We start from the raw sequence: 18,134 nt of genomic DNA, 5'->3' as shown, positions 1-18,134 counted from the left end.
TGAGGAGTTGTAGGGAAGGAGTCAAGGGATAGGGAAAGAGAGAGACTTGGGGAAGGGATTTAATGGAAACTGGAGGTTAATGTTCTCTGTTTGAAGAAAATGCCTGGATTGAATATTAGATTTTTTTTCCTCTTTGTTCAGCATTTTATTCTTCTACCCTCCCACCTATTTCCACCTATGACTACTTACCTCTTAGCCTGTGCTCTTCCCTCCTCTGTTTTCTCCACCTTTTTATTCAGGCTCCTGCTTGAAGGGCTTGGACTCAAAAAGTTGGTTACCCTTTACTTCCCTATAAATGCTGAATGACCTGCTGAGTCTCTCCAGCACTTTTATGTATTGCTCTACAATCACAGTGTCTGCAGACTCCTATTCATCCCACTCTAAGAAGTTGGGTTTGTTCCTTACCTAAGCACTCTCAGAAACCATTGTGCTTTACAATTTTAGTATTATCTGAGATATTGGTCAGCTAAAACCAAGGTACACAGAATTTTCTACTAACAGAGGGTATGAAATCTGGAATTCTTCACCCTTGGGAGTTTAAAGGCCAGATCACAAAAAAAAATTAAAGTGGGGTTAGATATATTTGTGAATGAGTGGGGAATTCAGGATTTGATACCGAGAAGTTGTGGCCTGAGGTGGATCAATCATGATTATGTTGAATGACAGAGACATGTGGCCTGCTCCTGCTCCTATATATTTGTGTTCCATTTCTTAACAAAATATTTTTGCTTTGAATTAACACAGTGATGAACAAATTCCTGGAGCTCTTTTGGGTCGCAAAGACTTTTGGCGCAAGATGTTTAAATCACAAAGTGCTGCGAGTGATACAAGTAGCCAGTCTGAGCAGGATACTTCTGAATGCACAACAGCTCATTCTGGAACCACCACAGACAGGCGCTCGCGTTCACGATCCAGAAGAATTTCCCTGAGGAAAAAACTCAAACTCCCTATAGGTAAATACTGATGAAGTAAGAATAACGTTTAATCTTGTTGCAGATATATCAAAGGTAGGATATATATTGCATTTTTGGAATTATTATAAATATTTATTTCAAAATAAAGTATTGACTACATTGAGGAATTTCTTTTGAATGGTGGATTTTTTATAAAAAACATTCTTTTTCATCATTTGTACTTAAATATCTTCAAATAAATTAACTAATTCTTAAAGTTGCTTTCTTTTTTCCTTTAACTTAACCAGGATAACTTATCTAAAGAGCAAAAGACTTAAAAAGCAACTGTGTAAGGTTTTTGTGAAAGTTCAATTGTAATATAACAGCCCTGATTTATACAAACAATGAGAAAAATTAGTATTGCAAGATCATAGAATAGTTGCAGCATGGTAGGAGACGTGTTCAGCTGTCAGGTCAAGGCTACTTTAATCTTTAAGAACAATCTCTTCACAAAACACTGCATTTTTTTTCCTTCATTTTAGCAGTATATCTAGCTCCCCTTTGAATGCTGCAGTTGAATCTCCTTCACCTGACAGTTCATTACCACTCTAACCAATCATTTCTTAAAATTTATTGTGTCGCTCCAATATCTGGCAAGTGGGGAGAGAGACGGCAGCACGAGTCGGACAGGCGAGGGGGGAGACTGGCAGCGCAAGTCAGTGGGAAGGGGGGGGAGGGAGAGATGGCAGTGCGACTGGAAGGGGGCGGGGTGGATAAGGCAGCACAATTCAGGTGGGCTTAAATCTGGTTTTCTGAAATATGGAAAAATCTAAAATTTGGAACACACTTTGTTCCCCAAGGGTTAAAGGATTATGTATCTGTACTTTCTCAAATGTGTGGTGAGGGCTGATGACAGTTGAAGAGTGGTCATGTATTCTGCACAATGTCCTGAGAGCAGAAATTACAGAGATGGAAGAACTGATGGAAAGTAATAGAATCCTTACAGGAGATAGGGTGGGAAGAGGTGTAGTCAAGGTAAATGTGGGAGTCAATGGGTTTATAGACCAATGGTTCTCAACTTTTTTTTCCACTCATATACCACTTTAAGTATTTCCTATGCCATAGGTGCTCTGTGATTAGTAAGGGATTGCTTAAGGTGGTATGTGGGAGGAAAGAAAAAGTTTGAAAACCACTGTTTTAATTGTACCTAATTGACTCGTTATGTGCACGGTTTCAGAACTCCAAAGGAAATGGACCAATGATAATTTTCCTCAAGAAAAATATTTCAGTAACAATTGGGTCTAGAGCAGTAATTCTCAACCTTCCCTTCCCACTCACATTCCACTTAAGCAATCCCTTACTAATCAGTGAGCACTGATGGCATAGGGATTACTTAAAGTGGTATGTGAGTGAAAAGAAAAGGGTTGAGAACCACTGTTATAGAAGATATCTGTTGTTAGTTTGTCTCCTGAAACTGAGAGAAAGGGATCAAAAAAGGGGAGATAGTAACTGGAGATGGTAAAGTGAGCCCCTGAGGCTCAGAAGGGAAGGAGGGATAAGAACAGGGTAATTGTGGTTGGGGACTCACTTGTCAAAGGGACAGATATGAGGTTTGTTGGACGAGATCGGGGATCCAGGTTGGTCTGTTGCCTCCCTGGTGCTAGGGTTAGGGGATGTCTTCTGACTGAGTTCACAGAATTCTGCAAGGGGAAGGTGAGCAGCCAGAAGTCGTGGTCCATGTGGGGACCAATGACTTAGAAGTGGGGATGGGGTCCTGAAACAGCAATACATAGAATTAGGCAGGAAGTTAAAAAACAGGACCTCCAAGTAGTAATCTCTGGATTGCTGCTGGTGCCACGCTCTTGAGAGGGTAGTAATAGGAGGATGTGGAGGATGAATGTGTGGCTAAAGAGCTGGTGCAGGGGGCAGGGGATAAGAATTTTGGATCATTGGGATCTCTTCTGGGGAAAGTTGGACCTGTAAAAAAGGGACGGACTCCACTTGAACTGGAGGTGGACCAATATCCTGGCAAGCAGATTTGCTAGATCTGTGGGGGAGGATTTAAACTAGTTTGGCAGGGGGGTGGGGAGCAGAGTTTGCGAGCAGTGGCTAGGGTGCATGGCCACCTAGTTAAGAATGATAAAGATAACAAAGGAGGGATGGAGGTTAAGGTAAAAGGTAGAATAGGGAATATATGTGAGGGTCATTCTCTGAAATGCGTGTACTTTAATGCAAGAAGCATAGTGAAAAAGGTAGATGAGCTTAGAGCATGGATTGGCACTTGAAATCATGATGTTGTGGCAATTAGTGAGACCTGGTTACAGGAGGGTCAGGACTGCCAACTAAATATTCCAGAATACAAATGTTTTAGATGTGATAGAACAGGGGGTAAAAAAGCGGGAGGAGTTGCTCTGCTTGTTAAGGAGGACATTACTGCCATGAGGTGGCAGGATGGTTTGGAGGGATCGTTCAGTAAGGCTGTTTGGGTGGAATTGAGGGGTGGAGGAGGCACGGGGGTACTAATAGGAGTGTATTATAGACTACCAAATGGGCCAAGAAAATTGGAAGAACAAATTTGTAAGGAGATAGCATATATGTGTAATAAACATAAGGTAGTGATCATGGGAGATTTTAACTTCCCTCACATTGATTGGGATACCCATACAGTTAGAGGGCTGGATGGGCTAGAGTTTGTCAAATGTGTGCAAGATAGTTTTCTTAATCAATACGTAGAGGAACCGACTCGGGACAGTGTAATACTGGATCTCCTGTTAGGGAACGAGATAGGTCAGTGTCTGAGGTTAATGTTGGAGAACAAATTGGGTCTAGTGATCACAACTCTATTAGTTTTAGGGTAGTTTTAGGGAAGTGCAGAGAAGGGCCTAAAGTTGAGGTTCTGGATTGGAGAAAAGCAAATCTCAAAGGAATGAGAATGGCTTTGGGGGAGTACTGAGTGGGACATGATTTTTTCAGGAAAGGATGTAAATGAAAAATGGAGAATATTCAAAGAAGAAATTTTGAGAGTACAGAGTAGATATGTCCCAGTGAGGATCAAAGGAAAGGCTGGAAGTCATAGGGAGCCTTGGTTTTCGAGGAATATTAGAAATTTGGTTAGGAGAAAGAGGGAGGTATAAACAGCAGGGTGATGAGGAATTGAAAGAGGACTACAAGGAGTGTAGAAAAAATCTTAAGAAAGAAATTAGAAAGGCCAAAAAGAGGCACGAAGAGGCTTTGGCAGGCAGAGTAAGAATAAATCCAAAGGGTTTCTATAGGTACATTAAAAGTAAAAGATTAGTGAGGGATAAAATTGGACCCCTTTCACATAGGGTAGGCTATGTGAAAAGTCAGAGGAGATGGGGGAAATTTTAAATGATTTCTTTTCCTTGGTATTCACTAGGGAAAAAAATATTGTACCAGTTGAAGTAAAGAAAAATAGTGGAGAGATCATGATTCATATAAGGATAACTGAGGAGGTAGTGATGGCAGTGTTAAAAAAGATAAAGGTGGACAAATCTCCGGGTCCAGACAGTGTATTCCCAAGGACACTCAGGGAGACTAGTGTACAGATAGTGGGGCCATTAACAGAAATATTTAAAATGTCACTGGTCACGGGGGTAGTGCCAGAGGATTGTTCCGCTGTTTAAGAAAGGGTCCAAATGTAAGCCTGGAAATTATAGACCTGTGAGTCTGACGTCTGTGGTGGGTAAGTTGATGGAAAGTGTTCTGAGGGATGGCATTTACAAATATTTGGAAGAACAGGGATTGATAGGTAGTAGTCAGCATGGTTTTGTCAGGGGTAGATCATACTTAACAAACCTTATAGAGTTTTTCGAGGGGGTTACAAAAAAGATTGATGAAGGGAAGGCTGTGGATGTTGTCTATTTAGACTTTAGTAAAGCTTTTGACAAAGTTCCCCACAGGAGGTTAGGAAAAAAGGTGGAGGCATTAGGTATAAATAAGGAGGTAGTGAAATGGATTCAGCAATGGTTGGATCGGAGGTGTCAGAGTACTGGTAGAAAATTGTTTGTCAAATTGGAGGCCGGTGACTAATGGAGTTCCTCAGGGATTGGTCCTGGGTCCACTATTGTTTGTTATACATATTAACGATCTGGAAGAAGGGGTGGTGAATTGGATAAGTAAGTTTGCAGATGATACAAAGATTGGTGGTATTGTGGACAGTGAGGAAGATTACCGTAGCTTAAAAAGAGATATAGGAAAACTAGAGGAGTGGGCTGAGAAATGGCTGATGGAATTTAATACGGATAAGTGTGAAGTATTGCATTTTGGAAAGGCAAATCTAAATGGGTCATATACATTGAATGGTAGACAATTGAGGAGTGCAGAGCAACAAAGGGATTTAGGAGTTATGGTAAATAGTACTCTCAAAGTTGATACTAAGGTAGATAGAGTGGTGAAGAAGGCATTTGGAATGTTGGCCTTCATAAATCAGAGTATTGAATTCAAGAGTTGGGATGTTATGATGAAATTGTACAAAGCATTGGTGAGGCCAAATTTGGAATACTGTGTGCAGTTTTGATCACCAAATTATAGGTAGGATATAAACAAAATAGAGAGAGTGCAGAGAAGGTTCACGAGAATGTTGACAGGATGTCAGGGTTTGAGTTACAGAGAAAGGTTGAGCAGCCTGAGGCTTTTTTTCTCTGGAGCGTAGAAGATTGAGGGGGGATTTGATGGAGGTGTTCAAGATTTTAAAAGGGACAGAGAAGATTTTAAAAGGGACAGAGAGAGTCAACGTGGATAGGCTTTTTCAATTAAGAGTGGGGGATATTCAAACCAGAGGCCATGGTTTGAGATTGCAGGGGGAAAATTATAAGGGGAACATGAGGGGAAATTTCTTCACGCAAAGGGTGGTTGGGATGTGGAATAAGCTTCCGGCAGAGATGGTTGAAGCAAGGATTTTATTTACATTTAAGGAAAGACTGGATAATTACATGGAGGGGAGAGGATTGGAGGGGTATGGACCAGGTGCTGGTCAGTGGGACCAGGAGGGTGGGGATTTGTTCTGGCATGGACTAGTAGGGCCGAACTGGCCTGTTCTGTGCTGTATATAGTTATATGGAATTTGAGGTCAAAGTGGAAGTTGGCAGCAAAGTGGATAAAATTGACAGGCTCATCATGGGTGTATGAGGCAGCACCAATGAAGTCATTAATGTAATGAACTGAGGAGCCTTGCCTGTGTCGGCTTGCAGTATGCATTGCCCCATATATCAAAAAAAGACAGGCATAGCTGGGACCTGTAGCTGTAGCTAAATCTTTGATTAGTAGAAAGTGGGATGAGCCAAAGGAGAAATTATTGAGGGTGAGAACAAGTTCCTTCAGGCAGAGGTGGGTGGTGGAGTAGGAAGAATGTTTAGGTCTGTTGTCTAGGAAGAAGTGGAGAGCCTTGAGACCTTCTTTATGGCAAATGGAAGTGTAAAGGGACTGGATGTCCATGGTGAAAATCAGCCGGTACAACCCAGCAAATTGGAAGTTGTTAAAGTAATGGAGAGCATGTGAAGTGTTCCAAAAGTAAAGAGGAAGGGACTGGATTAAGTCAAGGTACGATGAAACCAGTTCAGTGCGGCAGGAACAAATAGGGGTAATGGGTCTACCAGGGCAATTGGGTGATGGGTCTTGGGTAGGGGGTAGAACTGGGCAGTGCGGGGTTGGGAGACAATGACATTAGTGGCTGTGGGAGAGAGATGAATGTAAGTGATGAGGTCATTGGTGGTGCGGAAGACAGTGGCCTGGTGTTTCTTGGTGAGGTCCTGTTCAAAAGGTAAGTAAAAGGTGGTGTCTGGGAGCAGTTGTCTGGCCTCGGCAAGGTTGAGATCAATTAACCCGACCATGATAGCACCACTTTTCCCTGTGAGTTTGATTGTACGTTTGGGATTGGTGTGCAGAGAATGGCGGGCTGTTCATTCCAAGGGGTAAGATTGGAATAGGTAAGTGAAGTGGTGAAGTTGAGACAGTTGATGCTTCAATGGCAGTTGTACAGGAGGAAGTAAAGAAATGATAGCAACAGTGGAAGCAGATGGGGGTGGCTGTTATCTAAAATTTAGAAAAATCTGTGTTAAAGCAGTTATCTTCAAGGCTGTCCAGCAGACCGTCCATTGTCAGGGTGAGGCCAAACATAAATTTGAGGAACAAGGTATCATATTTCTGTTGGATAGCTTTAAATCTAATGACATGAATGTTAATTTTCCTAATTTTAGGTAACCCCATCCCATCTGATTCCACTGTTTCCATTCCTCCTTTTTCTATCCTGGTGTTCTTTTTCCTCTCTAATTTTCTTTCCTTACCTACCCCCCCCCCCCCCCCATCATCTCTTCCTAATGGTTTCTCCTATCTGTCTCTCCGCCTTCTGTCCCATATTCTTTGGGACACCTCCCTCAGGTTCTTTCTTCCTTTTATACAGATAATTTAACCTATTTTATGTTTATCTTGATAAAGGGTTGAGACCCAAGGCATTGACTGACCAGTTCTACCCATGGATGCTATCTGACCAGCCGAGTTCCTCTTGCAATTCTTTGTATGCTCAATCCCAGTTTAATGATGGGAATGTTAAAATTCCATATTACTACAGCACTTGTTTTTTTTCACCCTTCTGTGAATTTTTTTTTAATCCTGCTAACTATTTGCAGGCCTATATTAAAACCCTATCAAAGTCACCATCCTTTTTTATTTCTACATTTGACCTTAATAGCTGAAGTGAAACACGATAGGCTACAGACACTGTGATTGTAATAAAAACACCGAAATGCTGGAGGAACTCGGCTGTTCTTTTCAGCATTAATAGGGGACAAAAATATATTGCTGACGTTTTGGGCCTGAGGCTTCTTCAAGGAAAGCCTTAATAGTCTTAGAAGTTGATCTCTCCAGGATATCCTCCTTTAACTCTGCCATAATGCTCTCCCAGCTTAGCAATGTCATGCTCACCCCTATTTTCCTCCCTCCTTTCTGTTTTGTGGAACATGAAGATGGCAGCCCTGCCTTTCCCAGACCCAGGATTCTATTAATCTTGCAATCACATAATCCCATGCTGTCAGATCATCTGTTTGATTTGCTCTCCCTACTTTGCCTGCTTTACTCACTAATTTGCCTATTTTCTACATTTGAGTCAACCTCTTTATGTGCTGCAATGTTAATTCTTGAGAGTTTAAACCTTCTTGCGTAACACCAGCAAACCTCCTTCCAAGGATATTGCCCTGTTAATTCATCAACCTTATTGAAAATGTTCTGTGCATTCAGGCTTAAATATGTTTACCTGTAGCGGTAACTACCAACTCTGAAACACACCACAGGATCCTGAGGGGTTTCAGTTGACATGATTTATTTGAACTTTGCGCACGCCCTTTAAGGACAGCATGGGCTCCACCCCCCGCGCAGGTAGTGATGTCATTGCGCTGCCCTAGGCACGCACTGTGGCCTTAGCCATGAGGCACTGGGATTCCCCCGACGGCGCCATCTTCCCGCGGCTGTCCTGCTGGCATGACTATATAAGCGGGCGCCGGCTCGCAACGAGAGATGTGCGCCACCACACAACACCCCCCCCCCCCCCCCCGCCAGCCTCCCAGAACCGGCTTAAGCGTCTCGCCACTTGGGCGGCCAACCATGTCGTTTGAATTGGGCTGTTAGCACTGGCTGGCTAAGGTCCAAGTGTGTCGCCTTGAGTCTGTCGACCGTAAATAGCTCCTCCCTGCCCCCAGTGTCCAAGGTGAATGTCTTGCCTGAGCATTTCAGGATTTTATAGGGGCCCTCGTAAGGGCGTTGCAGGGTGTGGGCCTCACCAGACGAAAACAAAGTCTGTTGTAGCCACCTCCTTGGGGGTGCAAGTCGGGCGGCTGCTGTGGTGGGTCAGTGGCGGGGGCACAAGTGAAGCGAGCTTGTCCCGCAAGTCTGCCAGGAGCATCTGGTTCTCAGTCCCGGAGCCTGTGCTTGGGCTGAAGAACTCCCCAGGCAGCGATAACGGTGTGCCGTAGACCAGCTCTACGGTCGATACCTGTAGGTCTTCCTTTGGGGCTGTTCTGATGCTGAGCAGAACCCAGGGCAATTCGTCCATCCAGTTGGGGCCAGTGAGGTGTGCCATGAGAGCTGACGAGGTGCCGGTGAAAGGGCTCTATGAGTTCGTTGGCCTGGGGATGATGAGCAGTAGTATGGTGAAGCTTAACCCCCAGGGGTTTGCCAGTTGCGACCACTGGGCACCCTTGTCGCTTGTCATGTGCGCTGGGACGCCGAACCTAGTGATCTAGTGGGCGAGAAGAGTTCTGGCGCAGGACTTGGCGGAAGTGTCTTTTAGCAGGATGGCTTCCGGCCACCTTGTCATGCGGTCGACCACAGTCAATAAGTAGTGGGTGTCCCCGGACACCAATAGAGGGCCCACGATGTCAATGTGAATATACTCAAACCTCTTGGCCGGGGGGTCAAATTGCTCCACCGGAGCCTTAACATGACGCTATTCCTTAGAGGTTTGGCACTGTGTGCAGTTCCTTGCCATCTGAGCCATTTGCTTCTTGAGGCCATGCCACTCAAAGCATTCTGAGACCTTGAAAGAGGGGTAGACCAAGTCAAGGACCGTGCTGAAGGCCTGCGGCCTCCGTTGCGACGAGACTACTGTGCACAGCGAGCCGGTGGAGACATCGCAGAGTAGCATGCCGGGGCTGTCCGGCAGCTTAAGATCCTCAAGACGGAGGCCCTTGATGACGGTGTGGAAGGCCTGTGTTTCCTCGTCATCTTTCTGCGCCTGCTCTAGTTTGGCGTAGTCCAGACCAGGAGACAGGTCGTGGATCATGGGCCACAAGAACATGTCTGCAACAACGTTGTCCTTACCTGCCTGGTTTCGGATGTCAGTAGTGAATTTTGACACATAGGACAAGTGTTGCTGCTGGTGTACCGATCAGGGGTCTTTGGCCATGGCGAGGGCCTGGGTGAGCGGTTTGTGGTCAGTGAACACCGTGAACAGCCTGCCCTCCAGGAAGTACTGAAAATACCTGATGGAAAGGTACAGGGCCAGGAGCTCCCTGTCAAAGGCGCTGTACTTCAGTTTGGGAGGGCGGAGGTGCTTGCTGAAGAACACAAGTGGGCGCCACTGGCCATTCACCAATTGCTCTAGGACACCCCCGATGGCTGTGGCTGAAGCACCCACTGAGAGTGCAGTGTGGGTGTTGGGCTGCGGGTGGGCCAGTAGAATGGCGCTCGCCAGGGCGTCTTTTGTCGCAACAAAGGCTGTTCCTCTCTAGGGTCTTATTTTAAGCAGCGATTAATGCGAACAACTGTTGCATGATGCATGCTTCACCCAGGATGAAATGGTGGTAGAAAATGACCATCCCGGTGAATTCTTGTAGACCCTTGAGGGTGTTGGGTTTCCGGAACTGGGCATACAGCCGTGACCTTTTCCAGTGATAGGGCGGCCCCATCCACGGAGATGGTATGGCCCAGGAACTGCAAGGACTCCTTGCCGAACTGTCATTTGGCCACGTTGACAATGAATCCGAATTCTGCTAGGCAGGCAAATAGTGCGCGGAGATGGACTTTGTGTTCATTGTGGTCCCGACTAGCAATGAGATAAATAAACACGAAATCCAGATCTTTGCCCACTGCATCCCTTAACTGTTGGAAAGTCTGGGCCTCGTTTCTAAGGCCAAAGGCCATCTGCAGAAACTCAAATAGGCCGAAGGGGGTGATGATAGCAGTTTTGCTGATATCGGCGGAGTGGACCGAGATTTGATGGTACACCGTACCAGATCGGCCTTCGAGAAAATATTGGCGCTGTGTAAGTTGGCTGTAAATTCTTGTATGTGTGGTATGGGACATCGGTCCGGCGTGGTCGCATCGTTTAAACGATGGTAGTCGTCGCATGGGCGCCAACCCCCGGAAGTTTTTGGGATCATGTGGAGGGGGGATGCCCAAGGGCTATCCGACCTGCGGACGATCCCCAGCTCTTGTAGTTGAGAGAATTTTTCCTTCACCAGTTGTAGCTCTCGGCGCAGCCGCCTGGCCTTGGCATGGTGGGGGGGTATCCCTGGTTTGAGATATGGTGGCAGACGCTGTGTTGGGGCATGGCGGAGGTGAACTGAGGCCACAGGATGGTGGGAAATTCATTGAGAATACGGGTATATTCATCTCCAATGGTGGCTATCCACTGGTTGCACATGCCTGTGGAATCGAGGCGGACTGTTTGAAAGGTGTGCACGTGCACTAAACGTTTGCCTTTTATGTCGACCAATAAGCTGTGCGCCCAGAGGAAGTTGGCTCCCAGTAGCGCTACACCCACTGTGGGCAGCACGAATTTCCAGTGAAACTTGTCTTTGCCGAGCTGAATCTGAACGCTATGCGTGCTGAATGACTTGATCGTGGATCCGTTGGCTGCTCATAGTGTGGGACCTTGTGCTCGGGTGTGGGTCTTGAGGGTGGTTGGGGGAAGCATGCTCAGCTCAGCTCCGGTGTCCACCAGGAAACGTTGGCCGCTGGTCTTGTCGGTTATGTGCAGGAGGCTGTTCGTGTGGCCAGCCTTCGCAGCTGTCACAGTTTAGGATGCAGCACTTGAGAACCTTTGTCAAGTTCTGTGACCAGTGGTGGTCTGCAGAGATCCTTGGTGGGACCCCTGTTTGTGATGTACATTAGTGACTTGGATGAAAATGAAAGGGGGTGAGTAAGTTTTCAGATGGTACAAAGATTGGTGAAGTTGTAGAGAGTGTAGAGGGTCATCAGAGAATACTACAAATTATAAATATGTTGCGATATGAATAGAGAAATGGCAAATGGAGTTTAATCCAGACAAGTATGATGTATTATACTTCGGGATGTTGAATGTCAGGGGAATGTATGCAGTTAATGGCACGGCTCTTAAAAGCATTGATATGCAGAGGGATCTGGGAATCTAGTTGATTTTTAATATTATATTTTAATTTTTTCAAGACTCATATACAACATTATTACATACATCATATAAATAGTATTTTAAAATTGTGGAGTCTCCTTATGATTGCCCAAATCTCACCTCCCCACCCTCCCCCCCCCCCCCCCACCCACAACTGCTAACATTAAAAAAAATTGTCCAACAAAGAAGGGATGTTTGAGCATGCCTTCATTAATTAGTCCATATCTTGATCTTCAGGCATTCAACACTATGATTTAAGCCTTCCAGGGAAGTTAATTATATCCTTAAGCCAGTATGATTCAAATAAGATTGCCATATTTTTAAAAAACTCATCATATTTCTATCTAAGATTATAAGTTATCTTTTCCATTTTCCATTGCATAACAAGTATAGGGGATTTGAACTTCCATGTAACAGCTATACATATCCTGGCTACCGCTAGTGCAATCCTCATGAACTGTATTTGCTATTTTAATAGTTTTGTACCAAATAACCATAAGATTGCTCAATAAATAAAGTTCTAGTTCCAATGGAAAATGCACTAAGATAATTTTTGTCAAAATTTTTGCCAAGCCAAATCATAAGGATCTTACTTTCATGCTTAGCCAGGTTGAATATATAAATGTTCCAACCTCTATATCACACCTCTAAAACACAAGTCCGGAATTTCAGATTTTAATCAGTGTAATTTTTGCGGTGTAAGGTATAACTGGTGTATAAAATTGTTTTGTACCAATCTATATCTGACATTAATAAATGATGTCATATTATCAGAGCACAATTTTGACCAATAATGTTCTTGAATCCTTTTCAGCAAGTCCGTCTCCCACCTTTTCCTCGATTTGTGCGAGCCCAGTTTTGGGCTATTGCTTGGCAATAAGAAATACAGCTTAGATATAAATGTACTTGTGATCCCCTTTTGTTGAAGAGCCTCCACATCATTACACATTGGCAGGGTCCTGGTGGGTCCTAAACTAGCTCTTTAAAAAAACCTTAATTGAAGATTACAGAAGAAAGTTCTATTTGATAAATCAGATCTATTTTTTAGCTGTTCAAATGTCATAAATTGTCCTTGTTCATAAAAATCCTCGATACACTTGATCCCGTTACACTGCCAAGTATCCAGGATTTTATTTCCTAATGTCATTGGTATTAACTCATTTTGATACAAGGGTGTTTTTGAAGATAACCTCACTTTTAGACTTATACATTTATTCATTTGTTGCCATATTCAAATGATGTGTTTAAGAATGGGGTTATTTGTCTTTCCAGACAATAATTTAATATTCCATTTGTAAATGAAATCATCTGTTATCTTCTCACCTATTATATGTAGACCAATTTGAGTCCAATCAGGAGTCCAGAGGACCCCCAAAACCAGCAGCAATAGATATGCACCACAACACAGGGTTACTTAAACAAAAGTAGATTTTTAATTATATTTGAACAAGAAAACAGAATTAAATTTTAACTTATTATTTAACCTACTTAATCCCCCCTCTAATACTAAGTGCAGGTGTGTATAATGTAAATGTAAGATTAGATAAGTTCTTTGGATCACAGTCCAATCTCACAGGTTGCAGGCAATTCTTGTACTGTGCACAGAAGTTAGCATTAACAAAGTTCACCAGTCTTTGGTAATTAACAGGAAAGTGGTTACCACTCAGGAGGTTTTTTGCTGATTTTCAGAGAGAGATTCCTTTTGTCCCAGGGCATTCGCAACTGATTTCTTCTCAATCAGTCTTACTGACGAACATGCCCCCTTCAGGGTTCTCCAGATGATCCTCTTTCTTTCAGGTCACCTTTCAGACAGCCAGCCTTCTCCTTTGACCAGACAGTCTTCCAAATGTTTGCCAGCTTTGTCCTTCAAGAACTAATTTCTATTCCTCTCTCTGTTTTCACCCTCCCTCTCTGAGAGCAAAACTGTTTACCTGCTTACCTGCAAAAATCACATGCTTTCTCAGGCAACCTGTATGCTGATACTTCATGGTACATTTGCAAAAAGCATTCTGCAAAAGTCTTGCAAAATGTCTGTTTTAAAATGTGTGTGTGTAAGCTGCTCTAGCAATTCCTCCCAAGCTACCTTAAAATACTTTGTCACATTCCCCTCCCTCAAAAAAAAGCTATAAATTTCAATCAGGCAACCAAATAATATTTTTTAAAATCGGTTTATCATAGTCCACCCAGTGAATAATCCCAAGTAAGCTTTTCCATGGAGAGTCTTGGCATCTTAGAATGATCTAGGTCCACAATTCATTGAAAGTGAATTCACAAGTAAAAAGGGATTATTGAATGAGTCATTGAGTATAAAAGTTGGATAGTAGTGTTGCAGCTATATAAAACTTTGGTTAGGTTTCACTTCGAATACAGTTTCCCCAGTAAGGAAGGATGTGTTGGCTTTGGGAAGGGTACAAAAGACAATAACCTGGATGTTACCTGGTTTAGAGGGTACGAGTTATGAGGAAAAATTGGACAAACTTGTTTTGTTTTTCTGAAGTGCAGGATGCTGAGGGGAAACCTGAAAATTATTTAAAAAGTAATGATAGGGTGGAGAGGCAGGGTAAAAGTGTCACACACAAGAGGGCATGTGTTTAAGGAGAGGGAGAGGAAGTTTAAAGGAGATGTGGAGGGTAAATATTTTATAGAGTGTAGTAGATGACTGAAATGGGTTGCCAGGAGTAATGGTGGAAGCAGATACAATATTAGCTTCTAGATAGATACATAAATATGAAAGGTTGGAGGGATATCTACCAAGTGAAACAGCAGAGTTTAAGTTTGATTTGGACAACATGTTCAGCACAGACACTTGGGCTGAAGGGTCTGTTCCTGTGCTGTCCTGTTGTATGTTCTATGATACGGCATTGAATTTAGACAAAATGGTAGGGTGTTGATCAAACATCCTGTGATTTTCTTGAAATAATTGTGAATCATGTTTGCTATTATAGGTAACTGGTTAAAACGCTCTTCGTTGTCGGGGTTCACAGATGGTGTTGAAGACCTTTTGGATATAAGTTCTGTTGACAGACTTTCATTCATACGCCAGAATTCAAAGGTGCAGGAACTAATATTTATTTCTATTGAATTAGCACTGTCTGAATTAACTTCTTATTTATATTTGATGTCATATAAAAATGATTTTTTTTATATAAGTTCATGTACTTGGGACTTAAAAGGGTTTTGCAATTAATTGATTGTTTTCAATGAGCAGTTTTATAGCTAAATAGATGTTTGTGATTCATATCAGTTAAGGCCCCCACCATTTGCCTGGAAGTGCTTAGAAGCTAACTTGTGGCTGTAACTCCACTTAAAATGCAGGCAACCCGGTCGAATCAGAATGTTCTTTGTGGTATTTTAAGTTTGCCAAGCCTCAAGAAGGCACATTAAGTGTAACTTGTGTTAACATTTCAGAAATACTGAGTATATTTTAGAAAGAGTTTTCTTTCAGTGCATGGCCATTAACTGCTGAATCTTTGAAGTTCAGTTTCAGTGATAATCTCTCAGCAAAACAAATGTTTTATCATATAGTTATGATTTACAGCGTTACTTAAATGTGAATAGTGATGGTTTGAATCATGATATTACCAGCATAAGCAATGAAATATTACAAAACGTTCCAAACAAAAGACGTTTGTCATGTTTTTAATTTTTATTTAAGCTGGAGATAAGTTTAATTCTGTGCTCTGGTACTCCTTTGCTGCTTAAGACAGTAAGAAGTCACCAAGCATCGTGGAAGGTTTGCCACTTGAATAATTAAGTACATTACAACAAAATGTTCCTTGCAATTTCACTTTACTATACAGTACATGGAAAATAATTACCCTGATTATTTATGTTTGTTAGATACTTCCTGTGGTTCTGAATAAGCTTGCTTTAAATGCTTAATTTATTTTCTCATATAAATCAGAAAAGATTAAGTGAATACCCGTGACCCTATAAGTAGATGTGGTATATGATGAGAAATATTTATGTAAAACCTAACCTTCCATCCCTGGTCTGTGCTATGACGGCCATTTTAAACTTGCCGGCAGTCAGGCAGATGTGCTTGTGCCCACTACAGATTAATTCTCAACTTTAGTTGTGAATTACTGATTTAACTCAAGCAATTTGGATCCCTCATGAATACATCCATTTGACCAAAGCAATGGAAGGTCTCCATCTTCATGAGGCATTTGTTGCTGGTTTAAGAGTACAGAGAACAAAATAATACTGTTCATTTTCACTTCAAGATGCAATTGCAGATCTTAAAATAATTGCCTCAGTATTTCTAAATATTGGCTGTGTTTGCCAAAAATCCAGAAGCCACCAACTTCCATCCCCATCAAAATTAGGCAGAATTGGAAGCATAAATAAGAAGTAAATATGCAAAAAAAATTAAACACAAAAGGCTAGTAATGATACATTTCTTTCAAGTTAATGGAATAATAAATTTTCAATCCTTTTGATATTGTGGCCTTGTTTCTGTGGCTTTACTATCAAAAGATGATGGGTTCAAATGACATGTTTTGAGCTGATTCACTTTGGTTGGGTACAGCATGCTGCCTTCAGGAGAGTGAATCTGAGGAAAGCATCCAATCCTGAGGGAGTACCTGGCTGAGAATTAAAAATCTGTGCTGACCAACTTACCAATGTATTTACAGATATTTTCAACAGCTCCATCTGGCAGGGCGTGGTACCTACCTGTTTCGAACAGGTGTCAATCATACCGGTGCCCAAGAAGAGTGTAGTAACCTGCCTTAATATCTATTGACTAGTAGTACTTACATCAACAGTGATTAAATGTTTTGAAAGGCTGGTGTTGAAGCATATTGGCTCTTGTCTGGGCTGTGACATGGATACATTCCAGTTCACCTATAATAGCAACAGATGCCATTTCACTGGATCTACACAAAGCACTAGAACACCTGGACAGCAAAGATGCATTCATTAGAATACTCTTCATCAACTACAATTCGGCATTTAACACCATTGTCCCCTCAAAACTGATCAGTAAACTCCAAGACCTGGGATTCACCACTCAATTGTGCATTTGGATCCTAAATTTTCTCACCTTCAGTCCACAATCAGTGAGGATTGGTAAAAACATCTCCTCAACAATCTCTATCAGTACCAGAGCTCCATGGGGTTGTGTTCTTAATCCTCTGCTCTACTCACTTTACACCTGTGACTGTGGCTTGGAGCGACAATAACCCTGTCTACAAATTTGCAGTCGATACCACGGGTAGTGGGTTGTATAAACAAAAGTGTTGAGCCAACATACAAATTGAAAACTTAGCTGAATGGCGCACCAACAACAACCTTGCACTCAATGTCACCAAAACTAAGGAGCTGATTGCTGACTTCAGGAAGGGAAAGCCAGAGGTATACAATCCAGTGATCATTGGGGTTGGGGGATCAGAGGTGGAGAGAGTGAGTGAATTTCAGTTCCTGTGAGTCACTTATCTTTGAGGATCTTTCTTGGACCCAACACACTAATGGCCTCGTGAAGAAAGAAACACATCAGTACCTTTACTTCCTTAGGAGTTTGCGGAGGTTTGAAATGACACCAGAAACCCTGGAAAATTTCTTCAAGTGTAGTGGAAAGTGTGGTCTGGTATAGGGACACTGATATCCCTGAACATAAATCCCTCCAAAAGGTAGTGGACCCAGCCCAGAACATCATAGGCAAAACCCTTCCCTCTATCGAGGACATCTACAGCGAACACTACCATTGGAGTACAGCAGCAATCATCAGGGATCCATCCACAGCAACCAGCACATGCTCTGTTCTCGCTGCTGCCATCAGGAAAGAGGTAGAGGTTCCTGAACCACAAGGTTCAGGAACAGGTGTTACCCCTCCACCATCAGCCTCCTCAATGACAAACTTGATCAGAGCATTCAAGGACTCTTACTTTTGCACTTAATTGATTTTTTTAAAAATTCATTCTGTTTTGCACAGTCAGTTTGTTTATATTTGTTAGCTGTTTACAGTTTTTATTGGTTTACATGTGTATGTTATGTACAGTTTTTTTTGCACTACCAATAAGTGGTAATTCTCCTGCATCCACAGGAAAAAGAATCTCAGGGTTGTATGTGATGTATATACTCTAAGAATAAATCTGAAATCTGTTGTGTGCAGATGGATTTTATATTATTTTAGAGAGGAAAGTTGTAAGAGTACAAGATTTTATCAGAGACATGGAAATCAATTCTTGGTTGATAAAATTCTGTAAAAGAACAAATGTATTATTTTCTCCTTTATGATCCTATTGTACACAGGTGAAGTTTAATAGTGCGGTAAAGCTTTCTGAAGGTGAAGGCCTGGAAGATGGGCGAGATGAAGAAGAGAACTTCTTCAAGCGACTTGGTAAATGGCGCTCTGGTCG

General features: G+C 42.5%; 1 protein-coding gene across 1 annotated transcript in view; it reads left to right on the top strand.

Annotated features, from left to right (window-relative positions):
* LOC138761753 (protein unc-80 homolog) overlaps positions 1-18,134 on the top strand; it is a 335,004-nt gene that overhangs the window by 137,052 nt on the left and 179,818 nt on the right. The window contains 3 exon segments of the mRNA XM_069934449.1: positions 745-953; positions 14,718-14,824; positions 18,028-18,115. Of these exon segments, the coding sequence (XP_069790550.1) occupies positions 745-953; positions 14,718-14,824; positions 18,028-18,115 (404 nt within the window).

The sequence above is a fragment of the Narcine bancroftii genome, chromosome 4 (assembly GCF_036971445.1).
Source record: "Narcine bancroftii isolate sNarBan1 chromosome 4, sNarBan1.hap1, whole genome shotgun sequence".
NCBI classification, from domain to species: domain Eukaryota; kingdom Metazoa; phylum Chordata; class Chondrichthyes; order Torpediniformes; family Narcinidae; genus Narcine; species Narcine bancroftii.
The sequence above is the reverse complement of the archived record's forward strand: the minus strand, read 5'-3'. Positions and strand labels throughout refer to the sequence as shown.